Consider the following 18,956-nt stretch of genomic DNA (forward strand, 5'->3'; position numbering starts at 1 on the left):
AATTTTATTAATTATAGCTTTTCTGAAACCTCAAATACACATTCGTTCGTAATATTTTTGACTTTTATGATTGAATATTCTATCCATACTCCCTGCAAAATAAAAAGATATTTTATCTAGACACGTGAAATTTCACATCCACGCTTACTAGTGGAAACTAGTAATGGATTAGTGACGTTGTTTGAATATTTTATATGTTTAAACTACATGCTCCGAATACTATTTAACTTTGAACTATGTAATTTTAAATTTGAACTATTTATTCTATGTTTAACCCATGCATTTCTTTCTAGTATTCACGTATAGGAGGGCTGAAATTTGAGGAGTGCCCTTGGAGATGCCTTTAGTGGACTAAACTGGACTGTCATAATAATTCCAATCACCTGCCATGCATTTTACTCTTCAAAATCCAGCCATTCAGTAATGCACATAGAGCGCAATGTGGAACTGGGCGTTCAGTTGTGAAGTAATCAAGGCATTTGTGGCGGCTGGAAGTTTAAAAATTTGCACCAGTTGGACGTTTTCACCAGATGGATTGCCCCACAAAAGAGGAAGTGCTGCTTACAACTGATCGAACTATGTAAATCCCTATATCTACTTCTCATACTGCCCGAAGTACACACCCGAGATGGCCACGAGTATGTTCAGCATCACAACTTCATCGTCCATCTCCGACTTGGTGGCGAGGATGGTTGAGCACTTGCGCAGCATCGACCTCAGCGACGCGCATGTCTCTGCATCCAAGGGCGGCTCAACAGCGACGCATAGCGCAAACAGCCACAGGCAGTCATTCCTTGAGAGTGTATCAAAGCTCTGGATCATATCGATGTAGTTGCGCAGTGTGGCAGCTCTTGAAACTGCGTCCATCTTGCGAATCATCGTCAGCGTCGGGTCGATCTGCGGCTCAAAGCTGATGCCAGGTTTACAGGAGTTCTTCACCGCTCCTGATACAGATGGTCCATCAGAGCTGTCAAGTTCCAAGAATGCCTGCGGAGAAGAGTATTCATACATCACTATAGCAGACATGATTGTCAAAAAGCAGCTAACGACAAAGGAGATTCACGCCAAGTTACTCTAATTGTACCGACTTCAAGTTCAAGTCATCAGAAAGACAGTCAACACCATTTGTCATTGCAAAAGGTGGAGCAGCAAGGTAGTTGTACATCATGTTTCTCCATTTTTAATTTGCAAGGTATGACAGGTTTCTGAATTTAGGAATTTTCACAGGTAACAGTGATTTTACTCTCAACCCCAAGATGCCTGTCTCAACTTCAGGTTTATCAATTAGTTATTGCAAATGACACTAGTAACAGGATATGAGTTTATCAATTACTTCAAGATTTTGCTCTACCATGATAAAAACACCCCTAAAAGTCTACTAGTAGTTATAGCATAGTAGTACGGTGCCCTGTTGCTATCTAAAATATTTTGAACATGTGCCGTTAAGATCTGGGCGCTTGACAAAATCAAATATTAAAAATTGTAAATGAATCGAAATAACTATGTAGATACAGTTTAATTTTTTACTTCAAACAGGGAGTAGCAGCCAAGGCCAAGACACACATAGTGTTTCCTTCACGACTATAATTATGAAAAGGGGAACAAAGCTTTTATGCACAGTGGTACATTTAAATGGAAATATAGCTTACCAGCCTTGTCTCTGAAAAATAAGTAATAAACGAGTCCTCCCATTCCTTTGATGCACACAAATCAGGTGAACACTTAGGTATGTCAGGAATTTCTGGCATATAAGGTGTTTGCTCCTTTCTAGCTGCACTCAAATCTATCTTGGCCACCTTCACTTTAGGAATCTGGTTAGCTTCCCACCTGTAAACATAATCAAAGGAATAATCATTAAAGCAATAATAATTTTGCATCAAAAGGAACATGGCCAAATGTTTATCCACAGAAGTTAAGAAAAAAAAGACAAATATTTTGCAAGATGAAATCAACGATACCCTTGCCTCTAATTTCTTTATTCGACAGACAATGCGGTTTCTATTACGTTTAGGCTCATATAGATGCTTTGAGCTATGCAGATACATGATTATGCACTATAGAACTGGGTCAGCAGAACAGATGTGTTGCAAGAAAAATTGATGAAATGACAGCTCAATAAGAATCGCAACACAAGTGAGATACTTGAGAGTGAAACTGTACCATATTTCTTGATCTCGGGAACGAGATGAGAAGGGGAACTGCAGATCTTTCCCATTTGCTGTTCTATTGTCCAAGTGCTAAAACTAAGCTCTTACATATTGATCTGGTAACTAATATAAAGTTTGTATTTCAAATCTCTCAGGTTTGCGTTCCATAGCACTATGTCAACCCATAGATCATATGCAACACCATTGCATGCATACACACTGGCATCTAAGCGGTGGTCTGGTCTCACTGCCCACTTGCCATTTTTTGTACGAAGAACTTGCATATCAGATATATTAATGTTAGTTAATGCATCTATGAACTCAATTAAGAGAAAGAAAATTCAGAGATATTAATGCACAATCCATCCCTCTGCTTTCCTAAGCCTTAGTTGTTCCTGCTAGAGCTCCAGCAAGATGAGATGGTAACATTCCCTTCTGGAACATCGATAGCAACAAAAAAAACATTGGTGGCAAATTAACTAAGAGGTTAAAAAAATCATATTACAACTGCAATGTTCACTAGTTTCAGGCAATCGTGAATTTTGGTACAACACTTGCAAAAGCAAGCCAGGATTGTAAAAATAATAATAACTTATTAGGTTACATAGATTTCTACTTCCACTTCCATGAGAGCTAGAGCACGGCAAGTAAATTTTCTCCAACAGGATTTCTAATAGAATGATGATAATGATGTTGGCTCTGAAAATAGAAATCTAAATACCAGAAGAAGCTATTCAGCGAGCACCAAAATTACGATTTACGAAAGAAAAACATGAAAACATACAAGGAAGCTGGCGCCAGCACCTACATTTACCAGTAATCTAGGGTGACAATCAGGCAATTATATGCTCCTAACAGCTGTCAGCTACTCACTCAGGGTAAACATTCACCACATAATGACAACACGAAATGCACACACGCACTTCAAAGGCCTCCTAGATCCAACCAATCGACCAGGATGATGAGCAAAGCATACCTGACACGCCGGAGATACTCGAAACCATCGAGCGGCTCGCCAGACTCGAAATCAGGCTCCCCATCAACCGCAAAGGCAGGCTTCAGAATGCCATCATACTCATCATCACTGTCATCTTCATACTCCACATCCCCGCCCTGATCAAACGGCTCCCCGGTCGCCTGATGAACCCCCGAATCCCCATTCCTCCAGGCACCCATCTCTACAAAATCACAAGCAAAAGGAACAATTACTATCTAAACAAGTGGAGTAGTACTCTGTAAACCTAAAGGGGTCCGAGCCCCGCGGCTAGGTTCGCAAGCGCGAAATCAAGAGGGGGTTCAATACCGGACAACTGGTGCGCCGCCGCCTCGGGCCTCTTCTTCCCGCCCCCGGAGACCTTCTTCCCCCTCCTGGTCAGCGGCTCGTCGGAGGCGAGGAGGCCGTCGTAGTCCCCGGAGAAGCCCGCGGCGGCGAGGGCCGCGTACGCCTCGGCCCACCGCAGCGCCTGCGCCTCCCGCGACGGCGCGCCGCTGAGCGCCTCCAGCTCGTGCCTCGTGTACCTCATCGCCCCCGCCGCCAGCACCTCCTCCACCTCCAATGACGGCGGCAACAGAGCACGAAGGGTTCGAGTTTCCTTTTTTTTTCCACCAAACCCCACGGGCTCGGCTCGCCTCGCCGCCTCTCTCTTCGTGGGCTAGCAGTTGGGCCTGGCTCGGACGAGGCCCAGTTGATTCGCATCGTGGGCTGTATAAAATAGCGAAGGGGTGACGCGGCCGGCACAGAGCCGCAGACGTTCGCACCAACTCCTCTGAACTCTGAAGCCTGGACGGAGCGGAGAGGAAGGGGAGAGATCACCGACCGGCGGCGAGGCGAGGGGAGGGGAGATGGCCGGAGGAGAGGAAGGGTGGAGGAGGAGCGGCATCGAGGTGAGCACCCTGCAGTTCGGCTACGACGGGGAGGCGCCGCTCTTCGCGCGCTTCAACCTCCGCGTCGCCCCCGGCTCGCGCTGCCTCCTCGTCGGCGCCAACGGATCCGGTAAGCACCTCACCCCCACCGCTCACCACGAGCCGCGAAATCTACTTTGATGCTGCTCCTGTCCGGTGATTGTATGGTTCGGACGGGTCCTTCTGCTGGGCACCTTGTGGCTTGCCTAGCTGCCGGATGATTTAGGCACGAATGTTCAGACTTCAGGGGATTGATTGATGTGACTGCGTGAGGCTCCGTTAACGTGCTAGATGTTGTTCTTTCTGCGTTTGCTAGGACTGGGCTAGAATGTAGTGATTGGTCTGTAATTTGGTTGTTGCCTCAAGAAGTCAGGATTGCTGTGTGGTGGCCTGGTGAGGGTTTTCGTGTGCTCTGTCCGTTTAAATGGCCTCTGTTTTGAGGGGAATGGTGCTGTAGTTAAAATGTTGGGATTCTTCAGGCGGGGCTGCGGTTGTGTCGTGCATTTGTGCTTGAGATGGAACTGGCTCAATAGTATGAACACAACTGTGAGCACAGTTTAGCTAATTATATACTAGGGGGGGTGATCGAAAAGGGCACTGCACTGGAATGGATGAAATGCTGGCCGATACTTTTTGTATGGTATGGCCTTTTGAATTTTCGTTTGCGGTTCTTTTGTCGTGATATTGAGCATCGCGTCCGTCAAGGTTTGGGCATCTCCTGTCTTTCTTTCTCATACAGATTGAAGGTGGTAGAGCTGTGGGATTTCTTGTCCAAGGGATGCCCTTCGTTCAGCTTTAGCATGGGTTTTAGGCAGCTTGTACTGTAAATGTCATGTGTGACACATTTTTTTATTGGAGATTACCGTCTCTGGAATTTTTCATGATAACCGTGTGGCACCAGTAGATCGCTATGCCAAATTCCAAAAGGGATGCTGCCATAACAGAAGGAAATTCTTTGTCCATTCTGAATTAATCTGCAAACACGTGTACAATGCATTGTTGCTGACTTGCTGATGTATGTTTTGTTCTTATCTTGGATGAGTAATGTCTTCTACACAAATTTATGTACCTGTTTATTTCAAACTGCAGGCAAGACCACTCTCTTGAAGATTCTTGCAGGAAAACATATGGTTGGAGGAAAGGATGTTGTCCGTGTTCTTAATGGTTCTGCTTTTCATGACACACAGTTCGTGTGCAGTGGTGACCTTTCCTACTTGGGTGGTTCGTGGAGTCGGAATGTCAGTTCAGTTGTAAGTTCCCTCTTTTTTTACTTGTTATAAGAACTAGAAATTTAGCTCTTGCTTGCTATCTTCATTATTGATGTTTGCCTAACTGAGCATTTTCTTACTTTTCAAATGGCTTTCTCCAGAAAATCTCATGGGAGCTATTTTTAATTACTTAATGCCGGCTGAACTAATATAGTGGCCTTTGTCCATGTTGTTTCAGTATCTATAGATATTCTAGGTGCTTGACTGAATATTGTAGCTGCAGCGAACCTTTTTCCATAAAAAAGTTGTTAGAATTCCTCTTTCCCTACTTCATTAATTAATAATTGATGTATGACCAGTTTGTCGACAGCACTTTTTATGCGTGCTTTATTTGTCAGAGCAATGGCTTTGTATCTTACATGCAAGTAATTTTCTCAGGGTGATGTTCCACTACAGGGCGATTTCTCTGCTGAGCACATGATATTTGGAGGTATTCTACATGCAGCATGCTCATCATATCCCATTATTTGTTTTATATGGATGGAACATGGAAGCAATAATGTGTGCACATACTGTTTATTCCTTGAATTAACTTGTATCCATTGATGCTTCAAGCATTTCTTGTAGTTAATTTCCTGCTGTCATGATATGTTTATTTAAATCATTTTACTTCCACATTTGTGGTTTAGCTTTATCGAGTTTCGTTTAATCATCTCAGTTAAAATCCACTGAAATCCATGTTACTCTTATTATTACTGCAAATAGGTAATTGATGTTATTGACAGTACATGTAAATACACCTTTCTTCCTCCACCCTGAAACATGAGCAGTTGATGGAGTTGATCCTGTTAGGCGAGAGAAGCTGATTGATCTACTAGATATTGATCTGCAATGGCGCATGCATAAAGTTTCAGACGGACAGCGCCGCAGGGTACAAATTTGCATGGGCCTTCTTCATCCATACAAGGTGATGCTCTATTCCTAGTTTTGTGTCGATTATTCTGATATATACTCTTGACTGCGTCTCATACTGTGTTCTTGTACCAAGTTGGGTGCTTCTTGATCAGATACTTGTTTCTTTGATTATCCTGAGGCTCTGAGCCTTTCTCGGTGTATTCTTTTGCTAGGACAGAAAAGTGAGTTTACTATGCAATAGCCAAACTGCCAAAGGCAAAAGGGCTGTTTGGGTGTAATCTAGTGCAAAGAAAACCACAGCCACATGATCAGTGATCATTTGACCACTAAACTACCCTTGTATCTGTCATATTACCCTCACAATTAACCCTGGAACTGCCACTATTTATGTCTTCGCTCCTCAGCGAGCCAAGAAACAACTTTACTCACTTCATTGCCCATCAGTTGTGAAGAATAATAGAAACTTCATTGGAAGGACTCTTGATTGATAGTGTATATTCAGTCACCAAGTGTGATTGAGTTAGAACGAGTTTGTTGTTGAGTGACTTCAGTCAGTTGTGATCCATGCACATATATAGCCAGGTGACGAGTCAATGTGCAGATGGGAAACGTCTGTCCTTTAGCTAATTGGCAGATTGACAAAGAAAGGTTTATATAGCCAGTTTATTCAGAGGGTCACCAAAACCTGGTCCATTCCTTTGAAATGAGATTCTTGTAGTCTACTACTCTATTTTACAATGGGTCTCACTTGAAAACACAATATTCCGAAGATATTTTACCAAAACCTGGTCCATTCCTTTGAAATGAGATTCTTGTAGTCTACTACTCTACTTTACAATGGGTCTCACTTGAAAACACAATATTCCGAAGTTTGTTTTATTAAAACATCTCTGATGCCAATACAGGTACTCTTACTCGATGAGATCACCGTGGATCTCGATGTCGTGACCAGGATGGATCTCCTCGACTTCTTCAAGGAAGAGTGCGAGCAGGTAACGGTTTTCAGTTCATTCTAGCTTTTTTCCCAGCCCACACTTTTCTGATTGCATAACACGGAAGTTTCTTCTCAGAGAGAAGCCACGATTGTCTACGCCACCCACATATTCGACGGGCTGGAGACATGGGCCACCGACATCGCGTACATCCAAGAGGGCGAGCTGAAAAAGTCGGCGAAATACTCGGACATCGAAGAGCTGAAGACGGCCAAGAACCTTCTGACGATCGTGGAGTCATGGCTGAAGTCCGAGACCAAGCTCCCAAAGAAAGAGCCCGCGCGCGTCGAGAGCCAGCCCAGGCGCTCCTCCCCGTTCGACGCCTCCCCTTTCCGAGCGTCGCGCCACATGGCCTACTACCGATGATGATCGTGTAAAACCTCTACACCCATTCCGGTGTCATACAACTCTGGAGTCTGTATCTTTCTTCTTTCTGTTCCTCATCCATCCCTGTATACGGCAATGTATCTGTCTAAAAAACAAACAAGTCGAGCTTAATTATCCTATCCCCATGAGGCCATTACACTCATTTTTTACTGTACCGCGTTCTGAAGATTCTCATCTAAATACAGATTATACAGTGCTACATGAATGCATTCGTTCATTCAGTATTTCAGTCCCTGTCTTTCTGTGAGGAAGTCTCCATGTATGCTGACAAATTTGCTGCCCCATTTATCACCAGAAAGCAGAGTGCACCTGTCTCCTCAACCTCATCCAGCCACTTAACTGTATCAACATTGTTAAATCTACTTACAGCGCATTCATATCATCATCATGCCATGCGGTGTAACCACGACGATTTTCGTCCGGTTTTCAGTTAATTAACTGGGCAACCACTCTTCCTTGTCAACGCGATGGAGCAAAACTTTTACCTCATCCTGCGTGATCAAAGCAATTATATCCTGCTGTTACTCCTGAGCAAATGTGTTAATGCCTCTGATACTCCTTGATTGCCTGTTGTACGAATGTGCTCCGCTTCAACGCGTGGAGTTCCAGGCGCCAGTTGTCTCATCTCATCCGGTTGGTGCGGCTCCGTGCGTTCCCCGGTCGCTGTCCGCTTGCCACATTTGCACACCACCCTTGATCCTTTCTAACTAACCCAGCCTCGTCCTCCTTAGTCTAATCCCTCTAACTTAATCCGACCGTGACGTGCTCCACATGGGGAGCCAGTCAGTGTGCAGGGACGGTCTCCGTCTGTCGCCATGATTATATCGCCGTCCTGGGTTCCTGGCTGACATTGACCTCACTAATCACGGGGGTTCGCCGGTTAACTGACGGGGTTTACTAATCGGCGACGGGATTATCTTTTGTGTTCTCTCGGAACCAACGGCTCGCGGATGGCTCCAACTTGCGCACCGGCCAGCGCTAGGAAAATCGTTTCTGTCACACACATCTTCTTACCTTAAGATAACATTTTCAGTCTCATTGGTTGCATCCACAGCGCAATGCAATGCAATGCAGACGGTGTAACTCTCAATCGAGCTTTATAAGTACCACCCCCTCCGTCCCACATCAAACTAGCTTGCAACCACGTGGACGGAGGGAGTACCTTTACAGTACGGGCACTCGATGTTTTTTTGCTTGCTTTCGACCCTTTTGTATTTGTATCTAACAATGATAATGATACCACCTCGCATTCCATGGTGGGTGTATCTATGGTACCTCAGCAACTAAATATAAGACTGTTTTATGGTTAATTTATTACTCCCTCCGGTCCAAAATATAAGTTGTACTAGTTTTTTTTTTAAGTCAAGCCTCTCTAACTTTGACCAAGTTTATTAAGAATTATTATCTGCAGAAAAAAAAGTTTATTGAGAAATATATGAATGTCTACAATACAAAATCATCATTACATTCTTCATGAAATATATTTTCATATTTCATTTATTTAGTATCATAGTTGTTGACATATTTCGTTATAAACTTGGTCAAACTTAGTAATGTTCTTACCTAGTAGTTAGTAGTAGTAGAAACATGCATGGGGAACCTTCCCGGTAATCTCATATATTTCGGAACGGAAGGAGTACTAATCAATCAAGATATATTTTCAAACCTTACCGATAGTCTGACATATTTTTGGACCGGAAGAAGTCTTCTTGAAAAACTAGCACACCTTATATTTTGAAACGGAGGGAGTACTAATCAATCAACATTTTTACAATATTCTGAGCTAGTTAGTAGTAGTGCAAACATGCATGGAGAACCTTCCCGATGATCTCATATGCACTATTATGAAAACATAGCAATCGCATGAGCCATGGAGGACGTTTTTCCTTTATGATATTCATTATTGATGGAACATTTTCTTTTCTCTTTTCTGGGATTCTCCCTCACATCTCCACCCCACGAATTGCTAGACCTTTTTCTTTTGCGGGGACACATATTGATGGAGTTGAGAACATATTCAGTACTTTTCTCTTTATTTATAGTGCTTCTATGCTACGCAAGTACAAATGCTGTAGACTTCCAAAAATAAGTTGACATGACATGTCGCACAGCGTCAAGTCCAAACTCGATGTACCGATCGAGGAAGCCAAAAGAACAATGTTTCTCTCTTTACTTTACTTTATTACTTTACCTATTAATGTGTGATTGGTCGTTACTCGCTTATTGTACACTACAATGCTCTATTGCATCAATCAATTGCAGTTCTATGCGGCTCCATGGAGGTCTTCCTCCTCTTCACGACCTCACATCAATCTTTGTTGCTTGATGTATGTTTCGGTGTTTGTCGTCAGGGCTTCGGTCGGCGGACGGTATGGCTTCGACAACAGTGGTGGCTACGACGAACAAGCGTGCTCCAAATCCTCCCCTTTGATGGGACGGCTTCCTTCCCTCCTCAACAACGGCAGATCTGGAAAGCTCGTGTGTGCATACCTGGATCGTGGATCTCGGTGCACGTTTTTAGCCTCCAGGCAAGGTTGTCGAGGTTGCGGCGCGACTACATTGGAATGAAGCGAGCTTCGGTCCTCAGGGCAAGGGTGGCCATCTTCCTCTACTCCACGAGGTGACAGAGACAACAAGGGCCAAAGGGTGCACCGTTAAACCCATCATCGCCTGAGGATCCACGTCGTCGGTGCTTCTCGACAGAGTTTGATGACTTATCGGCTACTTGCATCGATGTTACTTTCCTGTTTCTGATGCGTGATAACATGTGTGTCCGAGAGGAAGAAGGCGGATGATTTTTCAAGGATGATACTGTATTTTTATTTTCTCCCACGACGTACTTATAATGAGCATTATCTAATTTGAGCACCAACCCTTCCGAAGAAAGATATGACATTTTACTTTTTCTCCTCTCTTGTTCTCTCGCATCCGCACCACACAAATTGCTCGGGGGAGAATATATTCAGCCTGTGTACGCAACGCAAGTGCAAACCGGGCACGCCTAAAAAGCGACGTAGGCTGCCAAAAATACTCGGCAAGACCGATACGCGGTTCTTTTGACACATCACAAAATGTAAGCCCAAACCGGATGTACATTCAGGCCGTCGAGGAAGCCAAGAGAACAAAAACGTATGCTCCTCTTTGCGTCGCTAGCGTGCACTACAACGCTCTCCCGCGTCGTCGATCCCGTCGCAGTCCATGCAAGTAGCAGTAACAAAATCGCCACGGCATCTCCGTCAAAACCCAACACGAGGAGAACATGCGTGACGGGAACGAGGATCCGGCCATGGATGCCAAATTGCCAAACCCTCACGAGCAAAACATGGGCGAATTGAGCCCGGGGTCTCGTCAAGAAGACCAAGAAAGAGGCAAGAAGACTAGGGTTAATAATTAATCAATCGGCGTGCACGACGAAGTTACCGCCGCGTTCCGTCGCCGCGCGCACGGCACTCGGCCACACCACGCGACGTCAACGGCCGGCCACCGCCCTCCCAGTCCCAGGCCGGGCCGTCCGTCCATCCGTTCCCTGGAAGCCCTGAGATCGGCGTCGTCACCGGCCGGACGCGGGCGGCGCAGGCTGGCCATGCGTCCGTCCGGCATATCCGCCCCCATCAATGTCATAGTCGCTTGTCTGCCATGAAGAGCATCAATTAATGGCCACCGTCGCGTTCCGCATTTGTTTCCCACCTACATGCGTCAAATCCCCTCCCCCGTCTCAACACACACACCCCTTCGTAGGTGTCACCACACACCCTCTCCCCTCATCCCCATCGCCGGACCGCCTTCTGTCATCTATTCCCCATCCCCGTCGCCTGCACAATCACCCCAATCGATCATGTCGGTGCGGCCGCACCCTCCATGCAAACCTTTTGTTGCCAAGACCGAAGAGGACCACACCAAGAGAGAATTAATGGAAGAGCGCGTGGGAATTCTTGGAGGTTGAATCAGCCGTCAGCCGCTCTCAAGTACTTCCACCGCATCTCGATGGTCGCCCCCACGGAAATGGAAGCCGTGCTCACACCGGTCTTCAAGGATGTGGCCTTGCCCCGCATCCGAGACACACCTGCATTCACCGAATGCATGGCCATAGAAAGTCGGCGCAGCTGAAGCCTTCCCCCGCCTACGAGGTTACTTCCAAGAGAAAGAAGAGCCCATAGTTCAAGGAATCAACGTGAGTCTCTTTAAGGTTGTTCATCTCCTGGTTGTTTCTTTGAATCCATTTTGTAAATCCTAGGGTAAACCAGTGATGAAATTTGGTACCAAAAACCTTCCATGCCGATGAATGAAATTGAACTGATGTCCGAATCACAAGTGGGACGCACATGAAGGAACAGAAAATGGAGGCCACGTTACGACAAATATGTATTCGCGCACAACCACCGCAGCTTCCATATCCCCTATGGCGGCCGGCGGTAAGGCGGACCTGCTATAAATGCCCTTAGTTGTTAGGGTTTTGTCGGTGGACACTGTGGCTTTGGCAACAGTAGCAACATTGTTGAAGTGAGCTTTGGTTCTCAGGTCAAGGGTGACCGTGTAGTCCATGGGTTGACAGAGACAAGGGCTAAAGGGCTCACCGTTGAAAGATAGGACATTTTCTCTCGCATCCGCACCGCACAATTTGCTAGGGGGGAGAATATATTCAGCCTGTACGCAACGCGAGTGCAAAACGTAGACGCCTAATTAAAAAAGCGACGCAGGCTGCCAAAAACAAGCTCGGCAAGATCAGTACGCGGTTCTTTAGCATATCACATCACAAAAATGTCAAGTCCAAACCCAATGTACATCCAGATCATCGAGGAAGGCAAGAGAACAACGTACACGCCGGCCGATCGTACTACGACGAGCGAGTAGCGTACACCACAATGCTCTCTCGCGTCGATGAATCGATCCCGTCGCAATCCATGCAAATATGCAGTAACAAACTCGCCACGATTTGCTCCAAAAAAAGGAAAAGAGAGAAAAAAACTCGCCACGATTTGCTCCAAAAAAAGGAAAAGAGAGAAAAAAACTCGCCATGGCATCTCCGTCAAAAAAACCCAGCACGAGGAGAACATGCGTGGTGGAAAAGTTACCGCCGCGTTGCGTCGCCGTGCGATGCGCCGCGGCCGGACCCGGACCCGGCCACGCCACGCGACGTCAACGGCCGGCCACCGCCCCTCCCATCCCAGGCCGGGCCGTCCGTCCGTTCCCGGAAGCCCCCCGGATCATCACGTCGTCGCCGGCCGGACGCGGCCGGTGCAGGCTGGCCGTGCGCCCCTCCGTACAGTGCATCTGGCCGTGGGATGGACCGAGATTTTTCCTTTGGATGTAGGGTGGCGCGGTGAGCGCAGAACGTGTCGGGCGGTACCTAACCTGGCGGGCCCACCACGAGACGCCCTTCTATCCGGTAGGAAGGAAAGAAAGAAAGATGCTCCTGCCCCACCGCCGCAGCAGCAGCTACGCCCTAGCTACGTGCCGCTTAATTTTTCTTTAATTAATGCCCTATCTTTATTAGCCAAATGAAATGATCCGCCCCTTTAATTATCACCATCCACACCATTTTAGCCTGCTAACAATACACTTCCTCACTCCCAAAATTCTTGTCTTAGATTTGTACATACTACTAGTACATGGTAACTAACCTTATTAAACAAAAAGATATATGCTACTTCCTCCGTCTAGGTGAGTAAGTCATCTTAGACTGTGCACTGTGACCAAGCAGGAGGAAAAAACGAGAAAACTTAATGTTCATTTGCTAATTAATAGCATTGCATGCAATGAACTAACCACTGCATGTCGTGTTTGATAGTCTCAAGTCATTAAAAGCATGCATACCCCACATCTCTTATTGGTTGACATGTCAAGAAACAAAAAACGAAGTAGAATTTAATGCACCGCGCCTAAGTGTTTTGGGATTATTTGGTTTTCGTAAGGTGACTTACACACCTAGACGGAGGGAGTAACTACTTTCTCCGTTCGGAATTACTTGTCTCGGAAATGGATGCATCTAGAACTAGAATACGTCTAGATACATCCATTTCTGCGACAAGTAATTTCAAACGGATGAAGCATGCATTTGGACCAATTATCTGGATAACCTTTTTTTTCCGGCAAGAAGAGGGGGACACGCATCGCGCAAAAGCAGCTCAATGCTTCTTGTGCTAACAAGGCACGCTGACCACGCTTTTAGACGCGAAACCGCGTGTTTGTGTTTGTGATGCTAACAACAACAACAACCGTTCGGGTCACGTGGTGGAAAGGCGTTGATTTCTTCATGCTGGGGCGAAACGAAAAGGCCGGTCGGGAGCCGGTAAAAAGGCCGTGTCGGAGTGACATGAGTGCTGCTGCCGTGGTGGTCGTCGTGCTGCTGGTGGTGGGCACCGGAACGAAAAAGGATTCCGCCCGACTGACCGCTTTTTATTTATTCTACATATTAGAGTTGATTGAAGTCAAACTTCGTAAAGTTTGACCAAGTTTATAGAAAACAATATAAACACTTATCATAATAAATCTATACGATGTGAAAGTACATTTAATAATAAATCTAATGTTGTTGATTTCTTATTGTATATCTTAATACTTTTGTATATGAACTTGGTCAAAGTTTGTAGAGCTTGACTTTGACCGAAGCTAATATGCGAACTAAATAAAAACGTAGGGAGTACTAGCATCAAGCAAAACACTTTGACTTATCCGGACAAAATCACCGGCCTAATACCTAGAGATAACTAAACCCATTCAATTCAATTCAAACAAAAACAGTATATTACCTAGAAATAAAAGGATTTTATTTGCTCCCAAAATGAATGATTTTTTCTGCAGTCAGTGGCTAGCAACGGAAGGAAACCAGAAACGGGCTGTGTCTGGCTGGCTGGCCGTTGGTTAGTACTCCCTCTGTCCGAGAATACTTATCATCAAAATAGATAAAAAAGATGTATCTAGAACTAATATATGTCTAGATACATCCCCTTTTATACATTTTGGTGACAAGTATTTTCGGACGGAGGGAGTAGTACGTACTACAGTACTACTTACCAGTGATCGCAATCAGTCGGTGAGTTTTGTGCGTGTAACCGGTCCGCCCCTCTATTTACTAATCATCCACCCATCCATCCCCCATCCCACGCCTCCACCTTTCCCCCACACCCTCCCTCGCTGGTCGCCGTCTTCGTCTTCGCCTTGCTCTCTCCCCCACCCCCACCCCCCTACCCTCCGTCCGCCGCCCCGCCCCTCCTTCCACCGCCGGCCGGAGGAACCTAGGCTGCTTGCTGCCTCGTCCGGAGAAGCCCTTTTTGCGCCCGGATCTCCTCGCCCCCCGCGCGCATACCCAACCCGCCGGCCCGCTCGCTTCGATTTGTTTCGTTTATTCGATTCTTGCTTCCCGTTCTGTACATATCTGCTCGGTCGGCGCCCGGATTTCTCGGCGGCGTGTCTGGATCTGGGCTGTCGGACGAAATCCCGGCTCGATTCGCTCCCGGGCGCCGCCGCGGCGGGTTTGGATCTCGCGGGGTTACGAGAGGGGGGAGAGAAAGTCGTTGATTCGTCGGGAGGCAGGCAGCGGTAACCGGAGATGGATCACATCGTCGGCGGCAAGTTCAAGCTCGGCAAGAAGATCGGGAGCGGATCCTTCGGGGAGCTCTTCCTCGGTCAGCTCGCCGCCCCTCTCCAATATTCCTCTTCTTTTATCCTCCTTGCTTCTGCTTCTGGGATGTGAAGCAAGGTGCTGACTTTGCCGCTCGTCTTGCTTGCAGCTGTGAATGTGCAGACCGGAGAGGAGGTCGCCGTCAAACTGGTACTGGGTTCCGTCCTACTCTGTCCTAAGAGTTTTGGTTAAGTTGATTCAGGTTGAGAAGAGTCATATTGTTTGCTGCTTGTGCTAAAAGATGATCATAAGATGCACGCTCTAGTGAAATGCTTGTGTTGCTGTACCTATTCAGTTTAGCTAGTGGAAAATATTTTAGCCGCTGGGGTTGCTGAGACGCTGCTTTGTGGTCCTTCTTCAGGAAAATGTCAAGACCAAGCACCCGCAGCTCCATTACGAGTCCAAGCTCTACATGCTTCTCCAAGGAGGAAGTAAGTCTATGGTCATTGACCTTTCTTTGATCATGTCTATCAATGTAGTTGGATTGGTTGGTGGTGGCGAAATTGAGCTGAGATGTTTATTTGTTCTCGCTTAACTTAAAAGCTGGCATTCCGCACCTCAAGTGGTTTGGTGTGGAGGGAGAGTATAATGTGATGGTGATTGATCTTCTCGGACCCAGCCTCGAGGACCTCTTCAACTACTGCAGTAGAAAGTTCTCGCTCAAGACCGTGCTCATGCTCGCTGATCAGATGGTGAGAACACCTCCGGTTCATTGTTATATCCCAGTTTTCAGTTTTATACAGATTTCTGGTGTTAACCGCATTCCCTTTCGCCAAACATTCCAGATTAATCGAGTTGAGTACATGCATCAAAAGGGATTTCTTCATCGTGACATAAAACCTGATAATTTCCTTATGGGCCTCGGAAGGAAAGCCAATCAGGTTTGCACTTATATATCCGCACTCTGCTAATTTAATTAGACTCTTGTACTCCAGATACTCCAGACTACCATCTTGTTTAAAAGCAAAATATTGTTTATGCATTCTGCCAGTTAACCACATAGCTTATTGTGTAGTGTGTTGATGTTATTAATTGTGGAGTGTTGGGTTTGTGGTTTGCATTCTTGAAGAAGGTCCAACAATGATGCTGTAGTAGAGAAACATGGTTTGAATGCTAAATTACTGCCCCAGTAGTCCAATATCTGATGAAGTGGTTAATTGCTATCATTGGTCGTGTTAACATGCTTGTAATGATGTTGCTGCTTCTGAGGTAACAAGGACATGGTTAATGACCAAGAGTGGATGACATAGATGGTCCATTGATACAGGCTGTCAGATTGTTACTTACAGAGAATGTCCATTGGTATAGGCAATCGGTTATGCAACTAACTAAGGCCATAAGCTAGCAAGGTTTTTTGATAAAGCTCATGTTTTATCTCTGAATCCAACTAATTTTGTATATTGTTGACATTCATGCCAGGTATATATAATAGATTATGGACTTGCAAAGAAATTCAGAGACCTTCAGACTCATAAGCACATCCCCTACAGGTTAGCTTAAACTACTTGTACTGCTGCAAAATATAAATGATGTTACAGGGGCATTGTCAACAACTAAATGTACTTTCCTTGTATTGATTATGATGCCATGTTCACTTCAATGTGCAGGGAGAACAAGAATCTCACTGGAACTGCACGCTATGCTAGTGTCAATACTCACCTTGGCGTTGGTGAGTTTGCTGTGCTTTCTGAATGATGAAATGAGTAGCTAATTTAAGTTTTGTCTAACATAAGTCCCTTCTGATGCAGAGCAAAGCAGGAGAGATGATTTAGAATCACTTGGTTATGTACTTATGTACTTCCTCAGAGGCAGGTTAGTGTGTCATATCTATCATTCCATACATGTTGTTTTCTTCCAACGTTTTGCACCAATGATATCTTTACGTTTCTCTAAATAATGCTAACTTCATCCATCTTTCTACATTCAACAGTCTGCCATGGCAGGGGCTGAAAGCGGGCACTAAGAAGCAGAAATATGACAAAATTAGTGAGAAGAAGATGCTTACTCCAGTGGAGGTAATTCATGTTTGGGAACTTAATGCATCCCTTTTTTTAGTAACCTCAGTAAACTGACACTTGCATATTATGATTTGTGCCAGGTACTCTGCAAGTCTTACCCTTCAGAATTCATTTCTTACTTCCACTACTGTCGATCATTGCGGTTTGAAGACAAGCCAGATTATTCTTACCTAAAGAGACTATTCCGTGATCTCTTCATCCGGGAAGGTGTGTATTTGGACTAACTTTACCTTGTTCTCATGAATTTCTGCCTGTACCCATTTCTAACTGCATTATTTCTGCAGGATACCAATTCGATTATGTGTTTGACTGGACCATTTTGAAATATCCCCAGATAGGCTCGAATCCAAGGATGAGGGTATGTAGTCTTTGGTTGTAATAATTGGGTACACTGTCCTGTCATGAAGATTGTTAACTTTGTTCACAATTCTTGGTTCAGCCAAGTGAAAGAGTCAGTGGAGCTGCTGGACCTTCTATCGAGAAGATAGAGAAGGCCCCAGGTTTGTTCTTGTGCTCATGAAAGTTGTTGTAATGAAACTATGATACAAACCATGCAATCATGACAGCCTAGAAGCATCTTGTGTCACAGGCGAAGCATCTGCTCGGAGGAATCCCAGTGCTTCTCTGAATCAGAGTGACAACCACGCAACCCGACCACGGGAAACTGTATCGATGTCATTAAAGGAGATTGTAAGTCCAACTCCCTGTTCCAGAATAGAAGAGATATAAACTTTGCTTCGCCGCATGTAGTGGACCTTCTATGTGTGCCATGAACTTGACAACCATGAATGTCTCATTTCTGCAGATGCATAGCACAGACCGGTCCGGCGAAAGGACTGTGGAGAGGACCACGGAGAGACCCCGTACATCCTCTCGTACAGGCAGTGCGTCCAGGAGAGCAGTTGCATCAAGCAGCAGGCCAGGCTCATCCATGCAACCGAGCGAGCAGCAGTACAGCCGAACGAGCAGGTTGTTCTCCAGCAGCAATAACGGCGGCAGCCGTCCGTCCAGCACCCAGAGAGTCAATCCTGGAGTGAGCGAGTCGAGGGCCACATCCCTCTCACGGGCAGCGGTCGCAAGAGGGTCGCGCGACGAGCCCCTCCACCGCAGCCTCGAGCTCCTGTCCCTCGGCACCGGCAAGAGGAAATAACAGGAAGGGGGGCAAGGGAACCCGAACCCGAGAACGAACGATGGAACAAGGAAACGACGCTGTTTGCGACTCTGTAAATGACAGGATACCACCACCCTATTCGTCAACAGTCCGCCTGGAGCATCCCATAATTCCATGGTGCTCCAGCCTGTTGGTAGTATCACCACCACCATCATTGTTTGATAGATAGCAATAATTTGCTGCTGCTGCTGCTGCTGTTGGTTGTTGTTGTCGTCTTCGTCGTCGGCGTGTGCGCGTTAGGGCCAAGTCCTAGCTTCGTGGTGATTAATTTAGAGGTGGTCAAGATTCAACATATTTATGTTTCTTTATTACCTTCCCGCTGGGACTTGGCAAACTTTTTTCTGAGACTTTGTTGTATTTTCTCTTCCCGTTTGTTGCTACCTCTGGATCTGCTTGTTCAGCAACAGAAAGTTGATGAAAGTAACTTCCAGTATGAAAATTCCAGTCTCCTTGATTATAGATATTCTTGCATTGCAGCATCGTGACGTATATGGATTGTGATTGTATAAGATTTTTAGAAAACTGTGATTGTACAAGAAATGGCCATTTTTGGAAGAGAAATTATGTAAATTTCATAAAAAATTCTCAATTCCTG

At 45.6% G+C, this 18,956-nt stretch overlaps 3 protein-coding genes across 4 annotated transcripts; 2 read left to right on the top strand and 1 right to left on the bottom strand.

The window, feature by feature from the left end:
• Nucleotides 1-442: 442 nt before the first annotated feature.
• On the bottom strand, nucleotides 443-3,726 carry LOC119318441 (gem-associated protein 2-like). The gene is made up of 4 exons (XM_037592998.1): nucleotides 3,451-3,726; nucleotides 3,124-3,325; nucleotides 1,650-1,827; nucleotides 443-987 (listed from the first exon to the last, which is right to left on the bottom strand). Exons 1-4 carry the CDS (start codon nucleotides 3,668-3,670, stop codon nucleotides 595-597), a joined length of 993 nt encoding a protein of 330 aa, XP_037448895.1. The 5' UTR covers nucleotides 3,671-3,726; the 3' UTR covers nucleotides 443-594.
• A 171-nt stretch (nucleotides 3,727-3,897) lies between these two features.
• Nucleotides 3,898-7,780, top strand: LOC119318442 (ABC transporter I family member 19-like). Its single transcript, XM_037592999.1, has 6 exons — nucleotides 3,898-4,140; nucleotides 5,139-5,299; nucleotides 5,696-5,747; nucleotides 6,088-6,224; nucleotides 7,078-7,164; nucleotides 7,243-7,780. Exons 1-6 carry the CDS (start codon nucleotides 3,990-3,992, stop codon nucleotides 7,528-7,530), a joined length of 876 nt encoding a protein of 291 aa, XP_037448896.1. The 5' UTR covers nucleotides 3,898-3,989; the 3' UTR covers nucleotides 7,531-7,780.
• Nucleotides 7,781-14,713: 6,933 nt separating this feature from the next.
• On the top strand, nucleotides 14,714-18,822 carry LOC119318443 (casein kinase I-like). Of its 2 annotated transcripts, XM_037593001.1 has the most exons (14): nucleotides 14,716-15,176; nucleotides 15,282-15,322; nucleotides 15,534-15,603; nucleotides 15,716-15,864; nucleotides 15,958-16,053; nucleotides 16,592-16,662; nucleotides 16,780-16,841; nucleotides 16,921-16,984; nucleotides 17,103-17,187; nucleotides 17,271-17,397; nucleotides 17,475-17,548; nucleotides 17,630-17,690; nucleotides 17,780-17,880; nucleotides 17,996-18,822. In XM_037593001.1, the coding sequence occupies exons 1-14, from the start codon at nucleotides 15,101-15,103 to the stop codon at nucleotides 18,338-18,340; spliced, it is 1,422 nt and encodes a 473-aa protein (XP_037448898.1). In that variant the 5' UTR covers nucleotides 14,716-15,100; the 3' UTR covers nucleotides 18,341-18,822. The 2 variants fall into 2 exon arrangements, with proteins under 2 accessions (XP_037448897.1, XP_037448898.1); XM_037593000.1 differs by having other exon boundaries at nucleotides 14,714-15,176; nucleotides 15,716-16,053.
• The last annotated feature ends 134 nt before the right edge of the window (nucleotides 18,823-18,956 follow it).

The sequence above is a fragment of the Triticum dicoccoides genome, chromosome 6A (genome assembly GCF_002162155.2).
Source record: "Triticum dicoccoides isolate Atlit2015 ecotype Zavitan chromosome 6A, WEW_v2.0, whole genome shotgun sequence".
Taxonomy (NCBI): Eukaryota; Viridiplantae; Streptophyta; class Magnoliopsida; order Poales; family Poaceae; genus Triticum; species Triticum dicoccoides.